The sequence below is a fragment of the Entelurus aequoreus genome, linkage group LG03, assembly GCF_033978785.1.
Source record: "Entelurus aequoreus isolate RoL-2023_Sb linkage group LG03, RoL_Eaeq_v1.1, whole genome shotgun sequence".
Lineage (NCBI taxonomy): Eukaryota > Metazoa > Chordata > Actinopteri > Syngnathiformes > Syngnathidae > Entelurus > Entelurus aequoreus.
In genome coordinates this window covers 73,131,768-73,152,556 of record NC_084733.1, presented here as the reverse complement: position 1 = coordinate 73,152,556, position 20,789 = coordinate 73,131,768, and the positions used below count along the sequence as shown (strand labels likewise).

Sequence of the window (20,789 nt, the reverse complement as noted above, 5' to 3'; positions counted from 1 at the left end):
AGTTCCAGTCTCAATAGACGAGGTGAAAAAAATGATTAGCACTGAATCTGAACTCTGCTGTTTTCCCAAACACTTTTGTCACTTTTGAAAGCTGTCTGATAACTTAGTAAGTGCCAAGTCACACGCTGCCTGCTGAGAAGCACGTGAGCGGCTTGCTGCCAGATGGTCGCGTTCAGGCAGCGCCGAAGCCCCTGGAAGCATCCAGCATTGGTGTTTGCTGTGTTTACAGTGACAATGTGTGCTGGATTTACTCAGCTGTTCTACCTGTGACATTTTGTCTCTTCTCTACTCTTCAACGCAGCAGGAGCATTGACCTGATGATCCACTAGTAGAGGAGTAACATCAGGTTATTCTTTTAAATATCACAAGATGCCAAAAAAGCAGATTGATAAGAATAAATCCAGCTGATAAAAACATCTGTTTCAAAATGCTAAAGCAGGGGTGTCAAATTTGTTTTCATTGAGGGCAATATTGCAGTTGCGGGCTGCTTGGAACAGTGAATTAATTCAATCAACCAATCAATCAATATTTATTTATATAGCCCTAAATCACAAGTGTCTCAAAGGGCTGCACAAGCCACAACGACATCCTCGGTTCAGATCCCACATAAGGGCAAGGAAAAACTCAACCCAATTCAAATATATAAGGATTTGTGTCATGATGTCATTACACAATTGCCTATATGATTGTTTTGTACGTACACTGTAAAAAAATAAATAATTGTGTATATAAATGTTTTTTTTTTATAGCCCAGTGTTTTCTACAGCATACTATTGTATATTCAATCAATCAATCAATGTTTACTTATATAGCCCTAAATCACGAGTGTCTCAAAGGGCTGCACAAGCCACAACGACATATTGAATAGCTGTACCACAGTTTATTTTAGCAACTCGTAGCTCAGTTGCCAAAGTTTTACTGTAAAATGTACAGGTTTTTTTTTGTGCAGTATATTGCTGTAAATGGAAAAACAGTACACTTTTTCTTTTTTCTTTTTAACAGTTAATTTTTGGCAACTGAGCTGCCAGTTTTGTTTCCATAATATATATGGTTGTTTTTACGTTGTATTACTATAAATGGAAAAAACGGCACCATATTTTTTCATGGTAAAAACACAGCTTATTCGCTGTAATTTTACCAAAAAAATCTGTTGTCATCTTTACAGTAAATCTATGGTCATCTTCACAGTGTACAATTTGATGTGTAACTTGCTGTAAAATCATAGGTCAGGCAGACATGAAGTATTTATTTTAATTTTAACAAAAAATAGTTGAAATGTATGATTTGTTGCCTTATGAGAGGATTCAGAAGGACCCATTCATGAAACATACCCAATTGGGGAGGTGCGTTATCCACTTTAGCCGCCAGACGGCATTAGTGTTGAATACCTTAAATGTGTTGTGTGGCAATTCCAACTTTGACCAAAGTGTCCGTTGCTATGTAGTGTAGCGCTGTCCATCATTTTCAGAAGACTGCACTGCAAAATTATTAACCAACCCACCTTCTTCTCATGTGAGATCCACCCAGGAATGGGGCCATATGAATCTCTTCCCTATCGTAATATGAGCGTTTAAAAGATGTACAATTGCATGCGGTACATGTATTTTTGGACAGAAACAACAATACATTTAGTAAGAAATAAAATAGTACCAGGCTTTCGCGGGCCACACAAAATGGGTGTTGGGCCAGGTTTGACCCCGGACTTTGAGTTGACACCTTTTGTGCCTAAGTGATAACTTGTATCTGCCTAAAATAACTTGATCTGTATATGCATTTAGCAGCTACAGCCAGGGGGTAATTTGTAATGAAATGTTTTTGGTACGGTACACGTTAAGGGACAGGAAGTGCCCCGCGACGTAGTCGCATGTATACTCCGTAAATAAATACAGTCCATTACAGTGCAGCTAGTGGTACTGGTAGTCATGGTTAGCGATCAACTGTGACCTTAAAACCAATGTACGTAAAGGACCCTGATAATCGTCTGTTACACACCCTATTTGCAACAATTTTTCCTCATAGTTCCTGCAGCAGCCTTCTATCACTTCCTGTTTAGCTATCTTAAGCCTTAACTGTGCCCTCTGCTTGCTGCTGCCAGGTAATAAAGCAGGCTGACAGGTTCATCCCTATCAGTTAGTTTAGTTTTTACAAGGGACTAATGTACATTTGAAAGAGCCAAATACAGCTAGAAAATTTTGTTTTCTCCCCATCTACCCAACAATAAAAAATGCTAATCTCCTTGAAGCACTTTGTGGATAGTATTTAATCTTAATTAACTGATTTCATTATCTGGGCAAGACCGTTAGACTCTCCCTACAAGAGTCACTTGGTAACCCCAAACCTTCCCTCTTTCCCTCTAGGTGATAGCTGTAAAGTGAATATTTGCTCTAATGGTGGAACTTGCGTGACCAGAGAAGGAGATCCCTTCATTTGCATCTGCCCCGATGGCTTCACTGGAGAGACGTGCAATGAGATGGAGACAGGTGAGCCCAAAAACAGCCCAGGGTCCACCTACACAATCTGATGATGTCTTTATCAATATTTGACCAGTTCATTTACAAAACAAAAAGTAATTAATTTTTTAATTAGTTTATTTCTTCTTTTTCAAAAGGTCCCTGCAAACCCAACCCGTGCAAGAACGATGGTGTGTGCAGCGCGACGGGCCACTCCCGCCGCGGCGACGTTTTCAGCGAGTATGTCTGCAAGTGCCAGCCGGGATTTGAGGGCGTCCACTGCCAGAACAGTGAGTTTGTGCACCCTAACCTTCACAAAGACACCGCAGACCCTCCTTTTTTCTTTTTTCTTTTTACCCAGGAGATTCATGAAATCCCTGACATCCCTGGTACTTGTAAATTGAATAGAACAGAGGTGTCCAAACTTTTTCACACTGAAAAATCCAATATTTTTCATTTTCAAAACTAATAAAATATATAGATTTTTTTTTTACCTTTAGGGCTCCCCTCAAGTTTGGTCCCGGGGACCTGGAAGGATCTCAGTCATAAAAATGTTAAATATAAGTGATATATTCATTTTTTATTTAAGGCTCACATTTTTATTTAACGCTTACATCTCTAGATCAACTTCACGTCTGTCGATATGAAATATGTTTTTTTAGGTTTTATGCAATTTTTTTGAAAACCCTGTTTTTTATGGCTTAAACACAAAATATGCAATATTTCTCCCCCCAAAAAAATTCAGAATGGACTATTCGATGTGAAGTAATTGAAGCCTTAAAAAGGTCAATAATTGCTAACATTGATTCTAATAGATTATTTTTTGAGCAATGACTGTTAAAAAAAAAAAAAAAAAAAAATATCCCATTAAAATAATTGGGCATCCAAAAGTGTTTAAAAAATGTCAGACATTTTTTTCCATTTTAGATCTAGATCAACTTCCGAGCTATCCGTCGATTATAAAATGTTAGAATTTTGTTATGCTTTTTTGTTTGTTTTATGCCCTTTTATTTAAAGAATGGCAAAAACACAAATATTTCATGACATTGCTTTTGGATCATTAAAAAGAAAACAGCCTGCATGGCAACTTTGTGTTATTAGAGTCAACATTGTAACTTTTTTTTGTTACGCTATTTTTTTATATTCTTTATTTTCAGAATTTAGAGTTTTAGAATGTGCTATTTTGGTAAAATAGCCGCAAATAACCCCCGTGCCACACTTTGGAATACCTTTTGGAATAGAGCTTTTGTCATCTCCTTCCAAAAACAACAATGCCAACTCTGTTATCTGCTTCCAACAAAACTATCGGATTCCAAAATCCAAAATAACAACGCATCTTTTGTCATTGTCGAAAACTATGATTCATCGCCTCGTGGACCTTCCGGTTAATTGGAAGGGTGGATTGTGTTCGGCCATCACTGTACCAAAATTGCATTGTCACTGTTATAAGTAAATGAACCAGTCAGCACAAAAAATAAAAGTGGTGACTGTCTTTGTACGTTCCTGTGTGAAACATTTCAATATAAGAGTCCCTTTTTAGATCTTTATCTCGTTCACCCTGCGCTACATTTACATGTCACCAGCTTGGTTATTTCAGGGTCACCCTGCCACACCGGTAGCAACATGCGCTGCACTCCCTCTGAATGTCTCCAAGATGCACACACACATAGAGATCGACCGATATGGTTTTTCCAGGGCTGATGCTGATACCGATTAGTAGTAGTCAAGGAGGTGGATAACCGTTATTTGTAGTCGATATTCAATTGCAGGGGCAGCACAGTGAAAAAGTGGTTAGTGCCGGTGCCTCACTAAGAGGGTCCTGGGTTCGATTCCCGGGCTCGGGGTCTTTCTTTGAGGAGTTTGCATGTTCCCCCCGTGACTGTACTCCGCCTTCCGCGCGAATGCAGCCACGACTCCAAGATGGACAAGCGGTAGAAAATGGATGGATTAATTTGCAGTAAAAGTTAGCTTAACATGAGTGGTATACGTCAGTAAACAGCTGGACAGAGCTTCATGTTGTTTTGTTCTAACATTTTTTTCGGAAACGTCGGACCAGTAGCGACAGGCATCACTCCGCCGTTTGCAGCTTGTGCAAAACGCGGCTGCCCGTCTCCTCACCAGTACCAAAAAACGTGAGCACATCACCCCAGTGCTGGCCTCACTCCACTGGCTCCCTGTCCGTCACCGCATTGATTTTAAATTACTTTTAATTGTTTTTAAATCCCTAAATGGTCTGGCCCCACAATACTTGACCGAGCTGCTGCATCACCATACCTCGTCTAGAGCCTTGAGGTCAGCTGACCAAATGCTTTTGGCGGTCCCCAGATCCAGGCTAAAGACCAGAGGGGACAGAGCCTTTTCCGTTGCCGCCCCTAAGCTCTGGAACAGCCTTCCCCTCCACATTAGGTCAGCCCGGAGCCTGGGGGTCTTCAAAACCCTCCTTAAGACCTACCTCTTCTCGCTGGCCTTTGACCCGAGCTGAGTCCGCCCACTAGGCCACCATTTCTAGTCCCCCCCCCTCCCACCCCTTCGCTTTAGTTGTATTTTTCAATTTGTAGCACTTTTATTTATTTTTATTTTTTTTATTCTGCAAATTTTTAAAAACTTTTTATTCGACCCCTTTTACCGTATTGCATTTGCATTATCTTGTTTAGCACACTCATTGTTTATGTTCTTTGTTTGTTTTTTTTGTTTTGCTTAGTTGTTTTTTTTTTGTTGTTGTTTTTTTTTTTTTTTTTTTTTTTGTTTGCTCCATGCTTTTTTAACCTGTAAAGCACTTTGGTGCAATCTAAAAAGTTGTTGAAAATGTGCTATATAAATAAAGTTGACTTGACTTGACTTGACTTGACATGTTATGCAGCACTAAAGTGTGGTTAATTTAGGAGCATCGACATTTGTACTTCAAAATAAGGGAAATCTCCTGGAAAATTGGTAAAAATATGGGATCTCTCTACATCACAATATCTCACCATCTACTTAATGTTATACAGTTTTATAGCATTTATGGATTTAATACATTGGAAGGTTTCCTCGTGAGGAACCCTGAAATATTGCGAACCTTTAAATAAAGCCAATTCTCGGCTCCTTTGCTCAGCTTACAGATGAGACATTTTTAAGCTCACTCCTGGATGTTATGGGAAGTATGAGAATGTGTGAGCTGCTGCCTGCTCTTCTTTACTTATTTAATAAGTCTCATATTTGTCAATTTACACAAAGTTTGGATTTTTGGCAGAAATATATTTTCTATGTTCATCTGCATCTGTTATTTGATTGAATCACGGAACATGGAACTTGCGGTGGTCCTTTATTGAGCCCACACTCCGAGTGTTGCGGTCAGAGGCTTGTCCAGTGACTCGATCGCTGCAGTAGCTAAAACAAATAAAACGGGACCGGGAAGACTCCAGGAAAGGACATAAGCTGAATTTCCTAGCAGAAATTTAAAGTTTGGACCGGCATGCAGAGGAGAAAGGGGGCATGAAAGCAGCTGAGCTGACCGGAGACTAATTCTCACAACAACTCAAATATCACATCCATCCATCCATTTTTCTACAACTTGTCACTTTCGGGATCGCGGGGGCGCTGCAGCCTATCCCACTACACTGTGGACAAGTCGCCAATTCATCGCACGACCAGCACAGATTAGACAGACAACCATTCACAATCACATTCACACAATATCAAAACATATTTTGGGAGAATTATTGACAATAAGAACATTTTTTATTCTTAATTTTTATTTTATTTTATTTATTTTTTTAAGAGGGGCTTTAACGAAAAGGGAACTTTTCTCATGCAGTGCTAATCTGCTGGTGCTTGAGAAGTGGTTATTACTATCTACTTCACAATGTTTTATTATTTTTAAATACTAAATACAGGCGTCGTATGTGAATTTATTGTAACTGCTGATGTAGTTATTTTGTAGTTGTAAAGAAAAAAAAAAAAGGCCCATACTGATATACTTCATAATGCCAAATATCTGCACCGATAATCGATCCCTAACCCACACGCACAGGCAGATTTCTGTTTGCTTGACATGCTGCAGAATTGATGCTAAGGATGCAATACGTGGCACTAAATGGGACTTGTTGTGTTTTACCCTTTTCCTCCTTGTAGGTGTCGATGGGGCAGATTTAAGCTCAAGAAAAGGTAACCATAGCAATGAACCTAAAGAGAGAGTGTGTGTGTGCATGAGCGAGTGTGTGAGTTTCCTGTTGCATCGTGGCTCTTTAATATCTAGATCTGCTCTCTTGCTTGCACACAGAAGCCCAATGTGCCGCTTGAAGACTAAGACTACCGTATTTTTTGGACTACAAAGTGCACTTAATATCCTTTACATTTCTCAGAACTCGACAGTGCGCCTTATAACCCGGTGCGCCTAATGTACGGAATCATTTTGGTTGTGAAGCCGCACCGCTTAATGGATTGTACTGTGCGTCATCATAAGAGTATTATTATGGTGTGTGTATGAGGTAGGACATATCTGGGGTTTTGTTTCGCAATATTATGCAAAAGCAACTTTTCTTACCTTCTGGTACCTGCTGATCTGTATTTGGGATCTGCATAAGTCCTGAAAATTCACGCGCGTCCGCCATTGTAGTCTGTGCCGACACCGTCGTCAATAAGCTTTTTCTTTTTCTTTATCTTCTTGTTATGGGACATTCATCCTCTGCTGTTGCCATTTTTAATATAAAGTAGCGTAAAGTTCTTACTTATGTCTGTCAGTAAACTCACCATGAAAGCGCTAAAACATATCGGTGTAGTGAGTTTGATTATCCACCCAAGGAACTTTAGTTATTAGAGGGTTCCGGTCGGACGGTTTTTCACAGGACACATTTCCGGTGTTATTGCACAAGTGAGCCACGGATGAGGAGATGCTGCTCCGTTATTGATTAAAGTAAGGTCTGATTGTCATTAAAACAGTTAGCTCCATTTTTTGACACTTCTTCCACTCCCGTCCTTGCACGCTACAACAAAGATGACGGAGATGACGCTGCCGAAGGGGAGCCACGTAAATAAGACCGCCCACAAAACGGCGCATCCTCAAGCGACTGTCAGAAAGCGGCTTGAAGATGGTCTGTAAAACATAATTTATACAACATTTTGACCAAAGAACCGCCATTAAATGTTATGTTGACCACAGGGAAGTGTTTTCCATTTAAAAAAATAAACAAATAATATGAACCGTTCAATGCGTTATTGCGCCTTTTGTATGAAAATAGACCTGACTAGACCCGCTCATCGGCAGTGCGCCTTATAATCCAGTGCGCCCTATGGTCCAGAAAATACGGTACTTCTAAAACCTCCATTCAACTATCAATCGTAATATTGCTCAGCTCTAAACTGAACACCTTCATAGATGCTCACCTCATGCGTTCGCCTGCGTTCATATCTACACCCAAATCTTCCCCACGCATTCTGAAAAAATCCTGGAAATTAGTTTTATTATTTTGTGTGTACTCCCCTTAACTAGCGATGGGAGAAACCTCCCTTTTTATAATAAATCTCAGACAGAAAAAGCACATATTTCACCTCGTTGGAGTTCTCTTGTTATTAGACAGGGGGAACCATCAGTGTCATTAATTTGAGCACAACCTTGTGTACATGAGCAGAGGGGCCCCTCATCCTTCTCGTGTCCTCATTGTGTTGTGACACTTTAAGTGCCATCTCATGAGTGTTTGTGCGTGGGCTCCTGGCAGACAGCTCCTGCTTTGTCTCTCTCACTAGGCACTAGGGGGGCGGGGGGCGTAGTGTATTTACATTGTGACTCGCTGCCTGGTGTTTAATCTAATATATGCACCAGCATGCATGTTGGGACAACACTAATTGGATGTCATCATTGTCAGTTACGTTGCATGATTTAGGTGAGGATATAAAAAACACGTAAATGCACAAAAAAACATGATTGGGTTTGTAACTGCTGAAAGACGTGGTGGTGACCTCCCCATAATTTGTGTTCCGCATACACGTGGGCATACACACTCGCTCCTGTTGCCAGGTGGAAAAAATTGAAGCGCGTAGGCGGAACGGGGTACTAAGTCCTGACAATGTCAGACTGGCTTTTAAGGGCCAAACTGCAAGTACGGCTTGCGCTCTCTGCCAAATGTCTCCTAAAAGCCTTTTTTTATGGCAATCAGGGATAATGTGTGCAGAGCGGGGGAGGGGACACTCAAGAAAAATTTTAAAAGCTGCTATTTTCACGTTCTTGACTGAGGCCTCTCAATGCAAGATTTTCAAAAATTATTGTAAGATTTTGTATGGTTGTTCAGGAAAGTTTCCACTACTGTGCAACATGCCTATATTTGTGTATAACAATGAATGTTTGGATATTTTTTTATTACTTTCTAACATTGTGTAAATTTTAACATGTGTTCTCAGGATGCACAATATTTTCTTTTAAGCTGTGACAGATAATTTTCTGCTGTTCAAGGTTGATACCGATAAGCAATAACTCATTTATATTCATCATTTTTAAAATGTAGATTTAAGTGTAGTTTGTGCACACCCAGAGGTAAAAAGAGTCAAAGTTGGATTTGACAAAGTGTACTTGTAGATATGTCCTGACAAAAGCCAGTATCTTCAATTATGGTAAAGGCTTGGTATTGCCGTAGACTATGTTAACACTGCAGGCCAAAGTGGCCCAAATTGGATTTTTTTAAAATCAGATTTTTTCCAGTGGACTGTTTACACTGCAAGTAAAATGTGATCTTTATCAGACTCTTTTTTTAAACGCGGACAGGCCCCAATGTGGTCTCGATGTCACTTGCATGCGCAGTTCGCTAAAGTGACATCGTCTCACAAGATGTAGTTTCTCTTTAAATATCTTTCTTGAAAATGGCCTTGCAAATATATGTGTTGTCTTGTCTAATCATAAAAGATGCAGACGAGGCGTGTTGGCTGAGTTCTTAAAGTTTACTCCACAGCGTGCTCATCAATAACATCAAGCTGCCGGCATGTCTACATTCAACAACCTAAACGGGACTACTGCACATGCTCTTTACTACTGTGGCATGCTGGGTAATGGAGTTCTTATGTTACCTAGCTCATAACATCACTATATATATATTTGCCACCTAGAAGGTCTTACTGACAACAACTCGTGATCTAATCGGCTATCGCAACTGTCTGTCAAATGTTTGTGTCCGTTCACTTAAGAGTGCAAGGACGCATTGTTGATTCTGTAGGTCTCGGGCAGATTATGTACAGCATGGCAACATAAGCTAGCTGAATTATGATTGGATAAAAACTCTATAACCTAAAAACAACAGCGCTGGAAGGAGCATAATGTAACATGAAGAGAATATGAATACTTTTAGATATTTAGGGAAAGTAAATTTAAAAAATACTTTTATCTTTAATTATGATCATGATTTCTGGTTATGTTAGGCCAGCAGAGAAGGCCTTGCTGGCCCTGACGGCACACCACTGAATAAAGGGCATTATTTAGCAATGGTGATCATGTATTTTTTCATGAAAATATGTTGATGCTGATCGGTGGGCGATCAATCGGCACATCCCTACAATTAGTCATCGAGTCATCTCTGGCAAACTTTGCGCACTTTTCAAACCGGCCCAGATTTTTTTTTTTTTTTGTAGTTTGCTTTTGGGCAGCGTCTTTAGCAGCAGGCGTTTTCTTAGGCTTTTTTAAAACACCGTTGTAGCGATGCTGACATTTTTGGTGACTAAGGTTTGACGTGTTTAAGCTGAATGTCATTTTTCCGTCTTTGCGGAATATCTGCACAGCTTTCGGTGAAAGTACCATGTAAAATGTCTTCCTCTGAAACCGCAAAGTACTCCCACGTGAATGACGCCATGTCTGTTTACGGTGAGTCAGGCGAAGTTTATAGAATGGCATGTCTGAGAAAGGGAGCGCTTGATTAACTTGCTCTAACCCACCTAATAGCGACTGATTAGAGCGTTTTTGGGTTTTTAATTTTTGTCGTAAAATAAAATGCATCTTGTGGACCAACTTTATCATCACAAGCGGTCCATGTTTCCCTGTCCTGGCTGCTCAGTACAACATGACAAAGTCAGCGCATCTCCCTGCCTTTTAGGAAATGTGACTGGGTTTCATTTGCAAATTGTTACGTGTATACTGGAAAAAAGCAATTTTTGCGGGGATCACTTAAAATTAAAAAAAATATCCAGTAAAGTAATTGAAGCACAAACAAAATCACTCCCAAATGGCTATGACCGGGCACCCATCTCTGTCCTGGATGCTCAGTATAAAATATGAATAACTTTAAAAGTGAGCTGTGTGAAGTGAACATGTGAGAACACTTTAAGAATATTACTTTAAGTGTAAAGTTTTGTAAGGGTGTCAGTTTAACCCCGGAGCAGACGTCAAAGTTACTGGGAAGTAATATTATATTTTACCACCAGATGACGCCAAAAAGCATGAAGGGATGTCATATATTTAAGTAGGTCAAAGGTAAAGCATATTTCAGGACACATAGTGAAATATTTGAATTCACCACCAGAGGTAGCCATAACTAGGTCAAAGGTAAAAGTCATCTCAGGGCGTGTTTAATTTCGCAGAGTGTTATTCCTATTTCCATTAGTTCCCGCAGGAGAAAATGGTTTCAAAGAGAGACAAAGGGGGTGCCTTGGTTCGGACAGAGACATCACCACATTTTTTTGTGATCTGTTTAGCGCATCCAAAGGCTGATATTTGTTGTATGAAAGTGGTGTCAGGGTCTTGACCTCACAGCTATAAGTCTTCAAACATAAACATCGGTGAATGTCCGCATGGTGACCATCCCTCAGCATGCGCCATAAAACTTGACGATAAATACACATCTCCCTCACTGGTCCGAAGAGATGCGAATCTGTCGTTAATTTGTGCTAGTAACTCCCAAAGTGGTAACATAACACTTTCTGCGTCATTCTTGTGTCCTTTAACCTTAACTATCACCTTCAAAATAAACCTCCACCACAATGCACTTTTTAAAAAGCTTGCATCCACCAATTACATTTTACAAGACATTTTGTCCCCCAAAGGGTTGTTTTTTAAAATCTATTTATGTCCTGACAGACGTATGTACAGTATATAGACTGGATGCGCGGTGCACACTACTATGCATTTTGGCGTCTGGAGCAATCGTGGTTTAGAGCCTCGACTGCAGCCCCGCTTAACTGTAGCAACAGTGGGCGTGTTGATTAGAGATGTATAATTTTCTTATTTTCATGCTGTTTGTGGGAGGAAGAACCATGAATAACTTGGTGTCAGTGCAGTTTGCTACAAATTTACTGTATAAAATAACTTTCTGAACATAAATTCACTTACAAGTATAATGTTATGCATCTTTATATAGGCATACAGGTACAGTATTTACTGTGCATTTGATAAATAAGCGTTTATGAACGAAACATTTTGGGTGAGCAAATTCACTTGGATGCCTTGTTTGCACTGACCCCTCCTCTGGTTGATAAATGGATTAGATTGTGCGGGCCAATCCTCTTACAGTACAGATGGACCAACTTCCTTTTTAATTACTGGTAAGGGGACTGGTCCCAAACCGGCATTGTCTAAAAACGTCGGACAGTTTTATCCAGCAGTTACGTGCTGTCTATCCCATCCTTCAAACAGGGCCCTATTCTACATTCTACATTCTACATTTCAGACCGTATGTTTGAAAAAAGAATTGGGGGTTAAATCACCAAAAATGATTCCCGGGCGCGGCACCGCTGCTGCCCACTGCTCCCTTCACCTCCCAGGGGGTGAACAAGGGGATGGGTCAAATGCAGAGGACAAATTTCACCACACCTAGTGTGTGTGACAATCATTGGTACTTTAACTTTTTAACTTTAATTTAAAATGTTGCACGCTTGTTCCACATGAAGTAGAAGTGTCATCATGAGGTTGGTGTGTTTTTAACTTTAAATTCATTTTTATACCACTCCTAAATCTTGTAAATTAGGACTGGTCAACCGGCTAAAATGACATGTTTTTTTAATTTACTTTCAGGTCAAATGTAATGACTTTTTTAATCCAGCAGATAGCACTATATTAAACACCAACACTTTATCAGTGCGGTGTCAATACAGCCATTGAGTGTGGCCCACACTCACTGAAGCGTCATTTACCCATTACTAATGTATTGCATCTTGTACAGCAGTAAACAGTAGGGGTGTGATTATTTTGGCACCTAACGATTCAATCCCGGTTCCGATTCCTGGGATGATGATTCAATTCAACACAATTTTAGATTCAAACACATTCTCGCAATGCAATATTCGGTATAATAATTATAATGAAACTTTTTCAAAACAGGTTACAAGTTACAAAATCTCTTTCTGGTTGCATGAAGATGTTTTCTAAAATGGAATTAAAATTGTTTTTTTTATTATTCTAAAAAAATAAAATGAATATATATATATATGGGCTGAATAATAATCATGATTTGGATGTGAATACATTTACTTGTGCACCCCTAGTAAACAGCTGCCACTCCTCACTACCTTTTTAAAGATGTCCAAATTGTGTATCTAAACTTGATTGAGGCAACATAGCAAATATTCTTGTTTAGGGGAGCTAAACACCTACCGCACAGTTACTGCTCCTCTGCTCTCGTAACGTCACGGACAGCTGATTTGAGAACAAAGCACTTTTTCACGCCAGATTCTCAACTATTCATCCAAATATTATAAAATGTTTAACGTTTTTTTTACTGTAAAATCTTGTTGTTTTAATGTTTTAGTGTCTTACTGTATATGGAAAAAAACAGTACCAAAGTTGATTTTACTTTAAAAAACTCAGTCGGCGGAATTTAACTGTAAAATTTATAGTCAATTATATATAGTCATTGATTGATAATTTGTTTTGAAATCATAAGTCAAGCAGATATTTAAGTACAGTATTTCTTTATTTTAACAAAAAATATTTTTGTAATACTTGATAATACAATATTTTGATAATATTGAAATTAAAAAGATATGCAATTGCATGTACTACATGATTTTTTTTATGTCAAAGGGGAAAGAAATATATTTAGTAGGAAAAGATCAAGAATTTTATTGACGTATATTATTTCCAGGCTTTCACGGGCCACATAAAATAATGTGGCGGGCCAGATTTGGCCCCCGGGCCTTGAGTTTGACACCTGTGTCTTATAATGTATTGTGCCTGCTGGGGTATCTATAGCCAAACAGCAGTGTAGATTTAATGGCAAAGGTAACAACCAATCAGTTTAGTGTGATGAAGTCTTAGTATAAGTGTCAAACTGTGGGCCTCTCTGTCCACATTTTATTGTTGCTCATTTCCATCATGACTGCAGCGTGGATAATGTGTATGATTGAAAACACAGAGCGCTATTTGCAGAGACGCCATGTGGGTGGCGAGACACTTGTTTGCGTGGGACAAACACAACGTCTGTGTTTGTCTGCGAAAAAGCGTCAGAGAGTTGACATCGGTGTGTTGTAAGGGACAAGCGGTAGAAAATGGATGGATGGATGGATGTTGCCAAGCATTTCATGTAGCTTATTGAGTCACACTGGAGGCTCTGAGGGCTGGGGGATGAGAGGCTTTGTCAATGGTGCCATCCGGTGGTGTTAGAAGGAGGTGCAGGGATGATGCTCATACTTGACTCATTTGCAATAAATGTGCAGCACCATGTGTCAAGAGGGCTTTTTATATTTTGGGCGTCTGCTGGATGTTGTTTCTCTGTGACTTGCAGTGATGACCTAACCAGTTGACTTGTTGTCCTCCTAGAAGGCACACACTGTACTTTTGATTTGAGTCATATTATAAATATAAATCGCCGCCCTGCTTATTTCCCTCAGCCTTCCAGCTGCAGCCTGGTTAGCATGACATCGACTGACTAACCCCTGTTTAATTCTCTTCCGATTCCAACTTTTAATCTGCTTTTGCGGCCTGCCGACGGCATCCAAGCAACGTTCTGTTTATTGTTTATGTGGTGGTGATATGCATGTGTCGTGTGTTCCTAGACGTCAACGACTGTGCCCGGCAGCCCTGCCAGAACGGCGGCACCTGCAGGGACCTGGAGGGAGATTTCAAATGCCAATGCCCGTCGCCTTTCGTGGGCAAAAACTGCCAGCTGCGTAAGTGCGCACACTCAACAGCCGTGTTGACCCACTTCCTGATATCACAGCGAGAAAAAAACTTTGGCCATGTAGGTGCTACTGCACTGCTACCCTAAAATCTAATGCTAGAGATTAGGGGCGTAACGATGGGTTATAACAATGATTCGATTTTATTTCAAATTTGTGATTGCTGATATGATTCAAGGACGATATAATTTTTTTTAAACGATACAATCTGAAACGATTTAGTGAGTTGAAACCGATTTATTAACTTTTTAGCAAAAAATTCCACAAGTGTGACTGTTAATACTGGACACTGGACACTGCAGATGAAGTTTCCTATATTCCTGTTATTTTTTGGGGGAATTAGCGTAGATTACAGTGGTGTAAATCACCCAAGATAATTGCCCATTGATCATGTCATGTATTTACTTTCCTCCTCAGCGGAGGGGTGGAGTTACACCACACTCCCAATAATACATTGCAGTTCTTTAGGCAGATAAAATGGCCTTAACTCCAAAGTAAGATATTTCAAATTTTCGGGGTAGGAGTTTCAAATCATCTTAAAGCGGAACTGCATTTTTTGGGACAATTTTGCCTATCATTCACAATCATGAGAAAGGAACTGAGGAACTCTTTTTCTAGCGTAGTAACACAGTGCTTTAGCCGTAAAAGGTAACTATGGCTTCTACGTCAACACAAAACGCGTTTGAGTTTGTAATGCACAAACAACACTGCCATAAGACACCAATCTGTACTGACCAAAAAACATGAACAATTATATTACAGTATCTGTAAAGAATTAGCCCACATTTCATGTTTTGTTTGTACACAGCTAGCCAGACAGCGTATGTACTGTAGTTGTAATAACACGGATGACGTGCTGCGTGTATCATGGTCGATATTAAAGTGACCCACTCTATGGACCGTTTCCTTTTTGTCCTGCTGGCCGGAGTTGTTTTTTCTAGTTTATTTGAGGGAATCGTGTCATTTATGTTGAAATAGCTTGTCTCCAAATTCCACATTTGCCGCTTCTAGAAGCAGTAGTTCATCCTCCGTTCATTCAGCTGTTACTTCATTATATATAGAGTTGCAGTGTGTACACAAAACGTTGATGGAGGGCTTTGAAGGCTACAAATGTGACTCCCATTAGCCGCATTTTCCAAGCGTTTTATATAATTTTAAAATTCTAATTAAAAAATTAGTTCTTGTCTCTCATAATGATTTGTGAACAATAGGCTAAATTCCCAAAAAAGTGAATTACCCCTTTAATGTATGTGCACCCTGTTTGTTTAACGAGGGCAGCCCTTCCTCCTCCCCGAGTCATGCCGCTGAAGTTGAAGTTCCTCCATCATGTTTTCCAGAGACCGAACATTTGCTGGTAGTATAAACGGAAAAGTTAACATTCCTTTGCTAACCATGTACCAGGGTTTATAGTCCGCTCCTCCCCGTCTGCGGCACTTTCGTTTAGGCTTGTTGTTGCCTGTTGCCCCCGTCTGTAGCAGTTTGAGTGTCTGGTTAGCATATCATATTAGCTCAGAGAAGGACTCCAGTGTAGCTGGGTCAAAAAGTCTGAAATTGTTGCGCGCTTTCAGCTTTATTTAGGTTGCCATCTTGGATCTTTACACATAAGTTTGCGGTCTTTGAATATTTCAAAAGTGCTAATAACAACTTTATATAAAGTCTGCTCTTCTTAATGCCATTTTTTTCTTTTTTAGTATTGATCAAATGGATTAATTACCTTTTAAATCGATGTTGTGTGTGTTAATTAATATTAATGGTTTTTGATTATAAAATCTACTTTTTAATTGTGACATTTAAAAAAATTAGCTGATTATGATAGCTGCTGTCCAGTTGTTATATCTTATTTTATTATTATCATATTATAATTTGCAAATATGACAAACTTACAATTACAGTTACAAGTCCTAGACATTAGATAGCAGTAGGGTATAGTTTATGGTGGTGTTTTTTGTTTTGTTTTTGTTGCGCCCTAAAAAATGTTAATACTGTATGTATTGTACTTATTGCACACCGGCTGTGTGATTTGTAATGTGCATTTTCGTTGTAGTTTTCCTTAACAAATTTGGAGGTGTTGAAATTGCCATGTAGAATTGCTAATGTTAATCAGTAATATATACCAATGTATATTAGCATCAAGCTAACGCATTTTGGAAAAAGTGAAGCCTTGCTTAACTTACGTTGAGTGTTTTTTGAGTCAATTTCTTTGTTGGCATTGGAAATTGCAACATTACCTAGAGGTAGTTTGGTTGAGTCCGCTCTCAGTGCTGCTGGAGTGATTCCCAAATGCCGAAGTGCAAAGAGTCGGCACATCACACGCAACCCAGGTATCGTGACAAGGAACTGTTTGATTTTCGTGAATCAGTGCAGGATTTGGTACCCATTCCTAATTGAATGTACTCAGTTTTGATTGGTATGGATAAAAAGTATTAATGTAACAATACTCAGGAGGTGTGTATTTCCACATTTAGTTTTATACTGTCACTGGATCTTCAATAATCTGCCACATTTGTTGATTTTACCACGCTCTTTACACATGATTTTATTTAATACTGCATTTACCAAGCAATCCTCACCCTACTCTGACCTGTTTTGCCCAAACAGGCTGCATTTCCCTGCTCGGCATGGAGGGAGGAGGCGTGGCCGAGTCACAGATCTCCGCCTCTTCAGTCCGCTACACCTTTCTGGGCATGCAGCGCTGGGGGTCGGAGCTGGCACGCCTCAACAACAAGGGTCTGGTGAACGCCTGGAGCCCTGCCCCTCATGACAGGAACCCCTGGCTGGAGGTTAGACCTTTAAACGACGCGAGTCGGCTGGCTGTTATTCACGGCCTGTCTTTTTTAGGTCAACATGCAGAGCAAGATGCGCGTCACGGGCATCGTTACGCAGGGCGCCAGTCGCGTGGGAACATCAGAGTTCATTAAGGCCTTCAAAGTGGCCTCCAGTCTGGACGGCAAGACGTACACCACGTACAGGACTGAAGGACAGAGGAAGGACCAGGTGAGATGATGCAAGCAGCTATTCAAAAGTAGATAAGAGTCTAGAGCCGGGATTCTCAAACTGTGGTACATGTACCACTAGTGGTACGCAGGCTCTATCAAGTGGTACGCCAAATAAAATGATTAGTGTTTTATTTTCCCATATTCAAACAGTGTTACTGTTGAGAAACTATGTGTAATATTATATTGGCCAAACATATTAAATATTCCTGTTAGATAAAACCTCTGCCTTGTTTTTTATAAATACTTAGGCCTACTACGCTACTGTATTTTAATGTTGGTCATTATGATGGTACTTGGAGAGCCAAGTGTTTTCTGAGGCGGTACTTGGCGAAAAAAGTTTGGGAACCACTGTTTTAGAGAGAGGATGATATAACAACTGTTGGTGTGTAGCAGCCAGGCATACACAAAGGGAGGGTGGATTGGTCCATATATCGATAACGTTGATACCAAGTGTAGTATCGGTGTATGATCAATACTAGAGTGGTTAGATCAATGCTTTTATTTTCACAAAATCAGGTTTGTCCTTTTTGTGAATGTTTCCAAACTCTGGAAATAATTCCATGGACACAGGAGGACTCTGAGGTCCAAAACAAAATGATTTAAATGAGTAGTAGATGGTAGTTTTGCTTTTGTTTAGTTGTCCAAAGTGCAGCCCTACGGCCATTTGTGGCCCACAGCTGATTTTTTTTTTTTTTAACGGCCCATAGCACATTTGAAAAATACCATAATTTAAAAAATAAATACATTAAACATTTTTAAAAAATTAAGAGGTGAAAGCAGATATTGTATTGGTTTTTGAAATTAAAAAAATCAAAATCGATTTTCAAATGAATTGCTTATTTGTAAGGATTCTTTATTGAAAAAAAATTGTTGACAAAAAATTATAACTATATGTATATACATATAACATAACGTAGCAAGAAACATGTCAATAAAGAATAAAGCAAAATATGTTCTGGACTAAAAATCACTTCATATTCTCTACTTCTCGCTCGTGTTGCCATATCTGAGTTATTGTGTAGAAATATGGGGAAACTACTACAAATATGCGGTTCATTCACACTTAGTGTTACAAAAATGGTTAGTTAGTTAGAATAATACATAATGTTGGATATAGAGAACATACAAACTCTTTATTTATTGAATCAAAAATATTGATATTCAACGACTTGGTGCATTGCAAACAGCTAAAATTATATACAAAGCAAACTATAACCGGCTACCCAATACCGTAAAACAATTACTTTCAACAAAAGAGAAGAAATATAACTTTAGAGGAAAGTCTAATTTGAAACATGTGTATGCATGTATAACACTATGTAGCATCATCTTCAACAACACTTTTGGACTCATTTCATTAACCACACATTAAGTTAGAAGGGGATACATGTTATTTTAGCATAATTATGTGCGCCAGAAAATGTGTCCCCAGTTATAAGTACAACACGAAGTGTACAGATTATCAAAAGTGTTTCTTTGGGTATAATGTCACATCTTTGACACTAAAGGTATACATTTAAAAATCCACATTTTGATATAATATCACTAATAAGCAAACACGGAAGTGTTGACACACGGCACATAGCTTCGCTCCCTCTGAAGTCACGCGTGCAAAGAATTGCTATTGCGACATCTAGTCATCAACAGTTTCTTTCATTCAAAATGACAGCTAATTTTTGTACTTGGCAAACTCATCTCGCGGTTTAAATGCTGCATCACTGTTTGTGGGCCTGATCTGGCTCGCAAACAGTGATGCAGCATTTAAACATGCAAAAAAGGTTAGTGTTGGTTTCGATTTGACAGAAATACAACACGGGGGGGATCCACAGATTTATAAATGCAACCCAACATGTTGGGCTTCTCCCCAAGCAAGTCAGAGCTTTACTTCCTGTCACTCACCTCCCAATGACCTGGAAAGATGCAACTGCCACACAAAGAGGATGGGTGGCGTTGTCTCAGACGTCTCAAAGAAATATTGTTAATTTATTGCCATTTATTTATAATAAAAAATTGGGGCTCTTAAAAAGAGAGGTTGTCTTACATTTTACAGTATTCGACAGATGCACAGTAACCACCAGTGGGCGCAGTTTGACTCCTTCCTCTGCTCTCCTTTTTAGATATTTGTTGGAAACGTCGACAACGACAGCACAAAGACCAACGTGTTCGACCCGCCCATCATCGCTCAGTACATCCGCATCATCCCGGTGGTGTGTCGTAAGGCCTGCACTCTGCGCCTGGAGCTGGTGGGCTGCGAACTCAATGGTAAACACACACACACTGTCAGCTGATGTTTGTTAGCTTTTCAACTTCCAGGTGGCTTCATTATTTTGTGGCTAATCCAGTAAGCCAAAAGATGACATCAAGCCTTAATTAGGACTTTGGTTTCAAAAGGAGCCGCCCATAGTATTAATCAAACGCACATGATGAGACGTTACGACATAAGGATGGTGATGCTTCACAGTAGGAACAGTCTGTCTAAATATGCAACATCCTGCTTGGTTCTTTCAAGTGTTTTTTGTGTGCGTGCATGCGTGAGTGCGTGCGTGTTCATCATTTCACCGCCGCTTGTGTTGCCTGCGCATGTGAAGACCTCACATTCCTCATGTCTCTGCTCAACTAGCATGTCCGTGTCTATTCTGCTTCTATAATTTCCTGCATGGCTGCTAGATTTGTGCCAGTGTGTTGGGGGTTTCAGGGTAGGAGCACACAAGTTCATTTCAGAACAAACGCAATCTTTTTATTGTTTTGCAATGCTTAAGAAACTTTCGCACTAGCGCTACATACAGTCTGTCAAAAAAGCAATGTAGGGTTCATATCTGGGGTTTGCTTTGATCATTTGACTGATGATCGTTATGATTCATCATTCAGCGGTTGATAGTTTCTCTCAGCATTCACATGCATTGTCTTCAGGAATTTGGCAATTGCAACTGTTTTGCAACTTTTTATGCTCGCTTATGAGCAACAAACGCAGTGACAAAAATCTTTCAAAACCTCTTTCCTTCTAGACCAGACTTGGGCAAATTAAAGCCCGGGGCCGCATGCGGCCCGTTAAGCTTTTCAATATGGCCCGCCGGACATTCCCAAATAATTTTTTTTAGATCTTTAAGATCGAAATTGTAGCTGCCATTATGATGTGCAGTGATGTTTTTCAAATGACCGTAAGTTTTGAACTATACAAAGCATTTCAATGGTTGGAATCTGCGCTTTTGCTTTATATACTAGTTACTATGGTCATCTAAGTCACAGCAGCTCAGACGAGGTTACCAAGCAGTGTGGG

At 39.6% G+C, this 20,789-nt stretch overlaps 1 protein-coding gene across 4 annotated transcripts in view; it reads left to right on the top strand.

Moving 5' to 3' along the window:
* LOC133646849 (lactadherin-like) overlaps positions 1 to 20,789 on the top strand; it is a 46,976-nt gene that overhangs the window by 17,080 nt on the left and 9,107 nt on the right. For 2 of the 4 annotated variants that reach the window (XM_062042692.1, XM_062042691.1), the window contains exons 2-8: positions 2,358 to 2,480; positions 2,609 to 2,740; positions 6,564 to 6,596; positions 14,394 to 14,507; positions 17,115 to 17,296; positions 17,355 to 17,510; positions 19,630 to 19,774. In XM_062042692.1, coding sequence (XP_061898676.1) covers positions 2,358 to 2,480; positions 2,609 to 2,740; positions 6,564 to 6,596; positions 14,394 to 14,507; positions 17,115 to 17,296; positions 17,355 to 17,510; positions 19,630 to 19,774 — 885 coding nt within the window. The remainder of the gene's footprint in view (positions 1 to 2,357; positions 2,481 to 2,608; positions 2,741 to 6,563; positions 6,597 to 14,393; positions 14,508 to 17,114; positions 17,297 to 17,354; positions 17,511 to 19,629; positions 19,775 to 20,789) is intronic. The other 2 variants (XM_062042695.1, XM_062042694.1) reach the window with 1 other exon arrangement.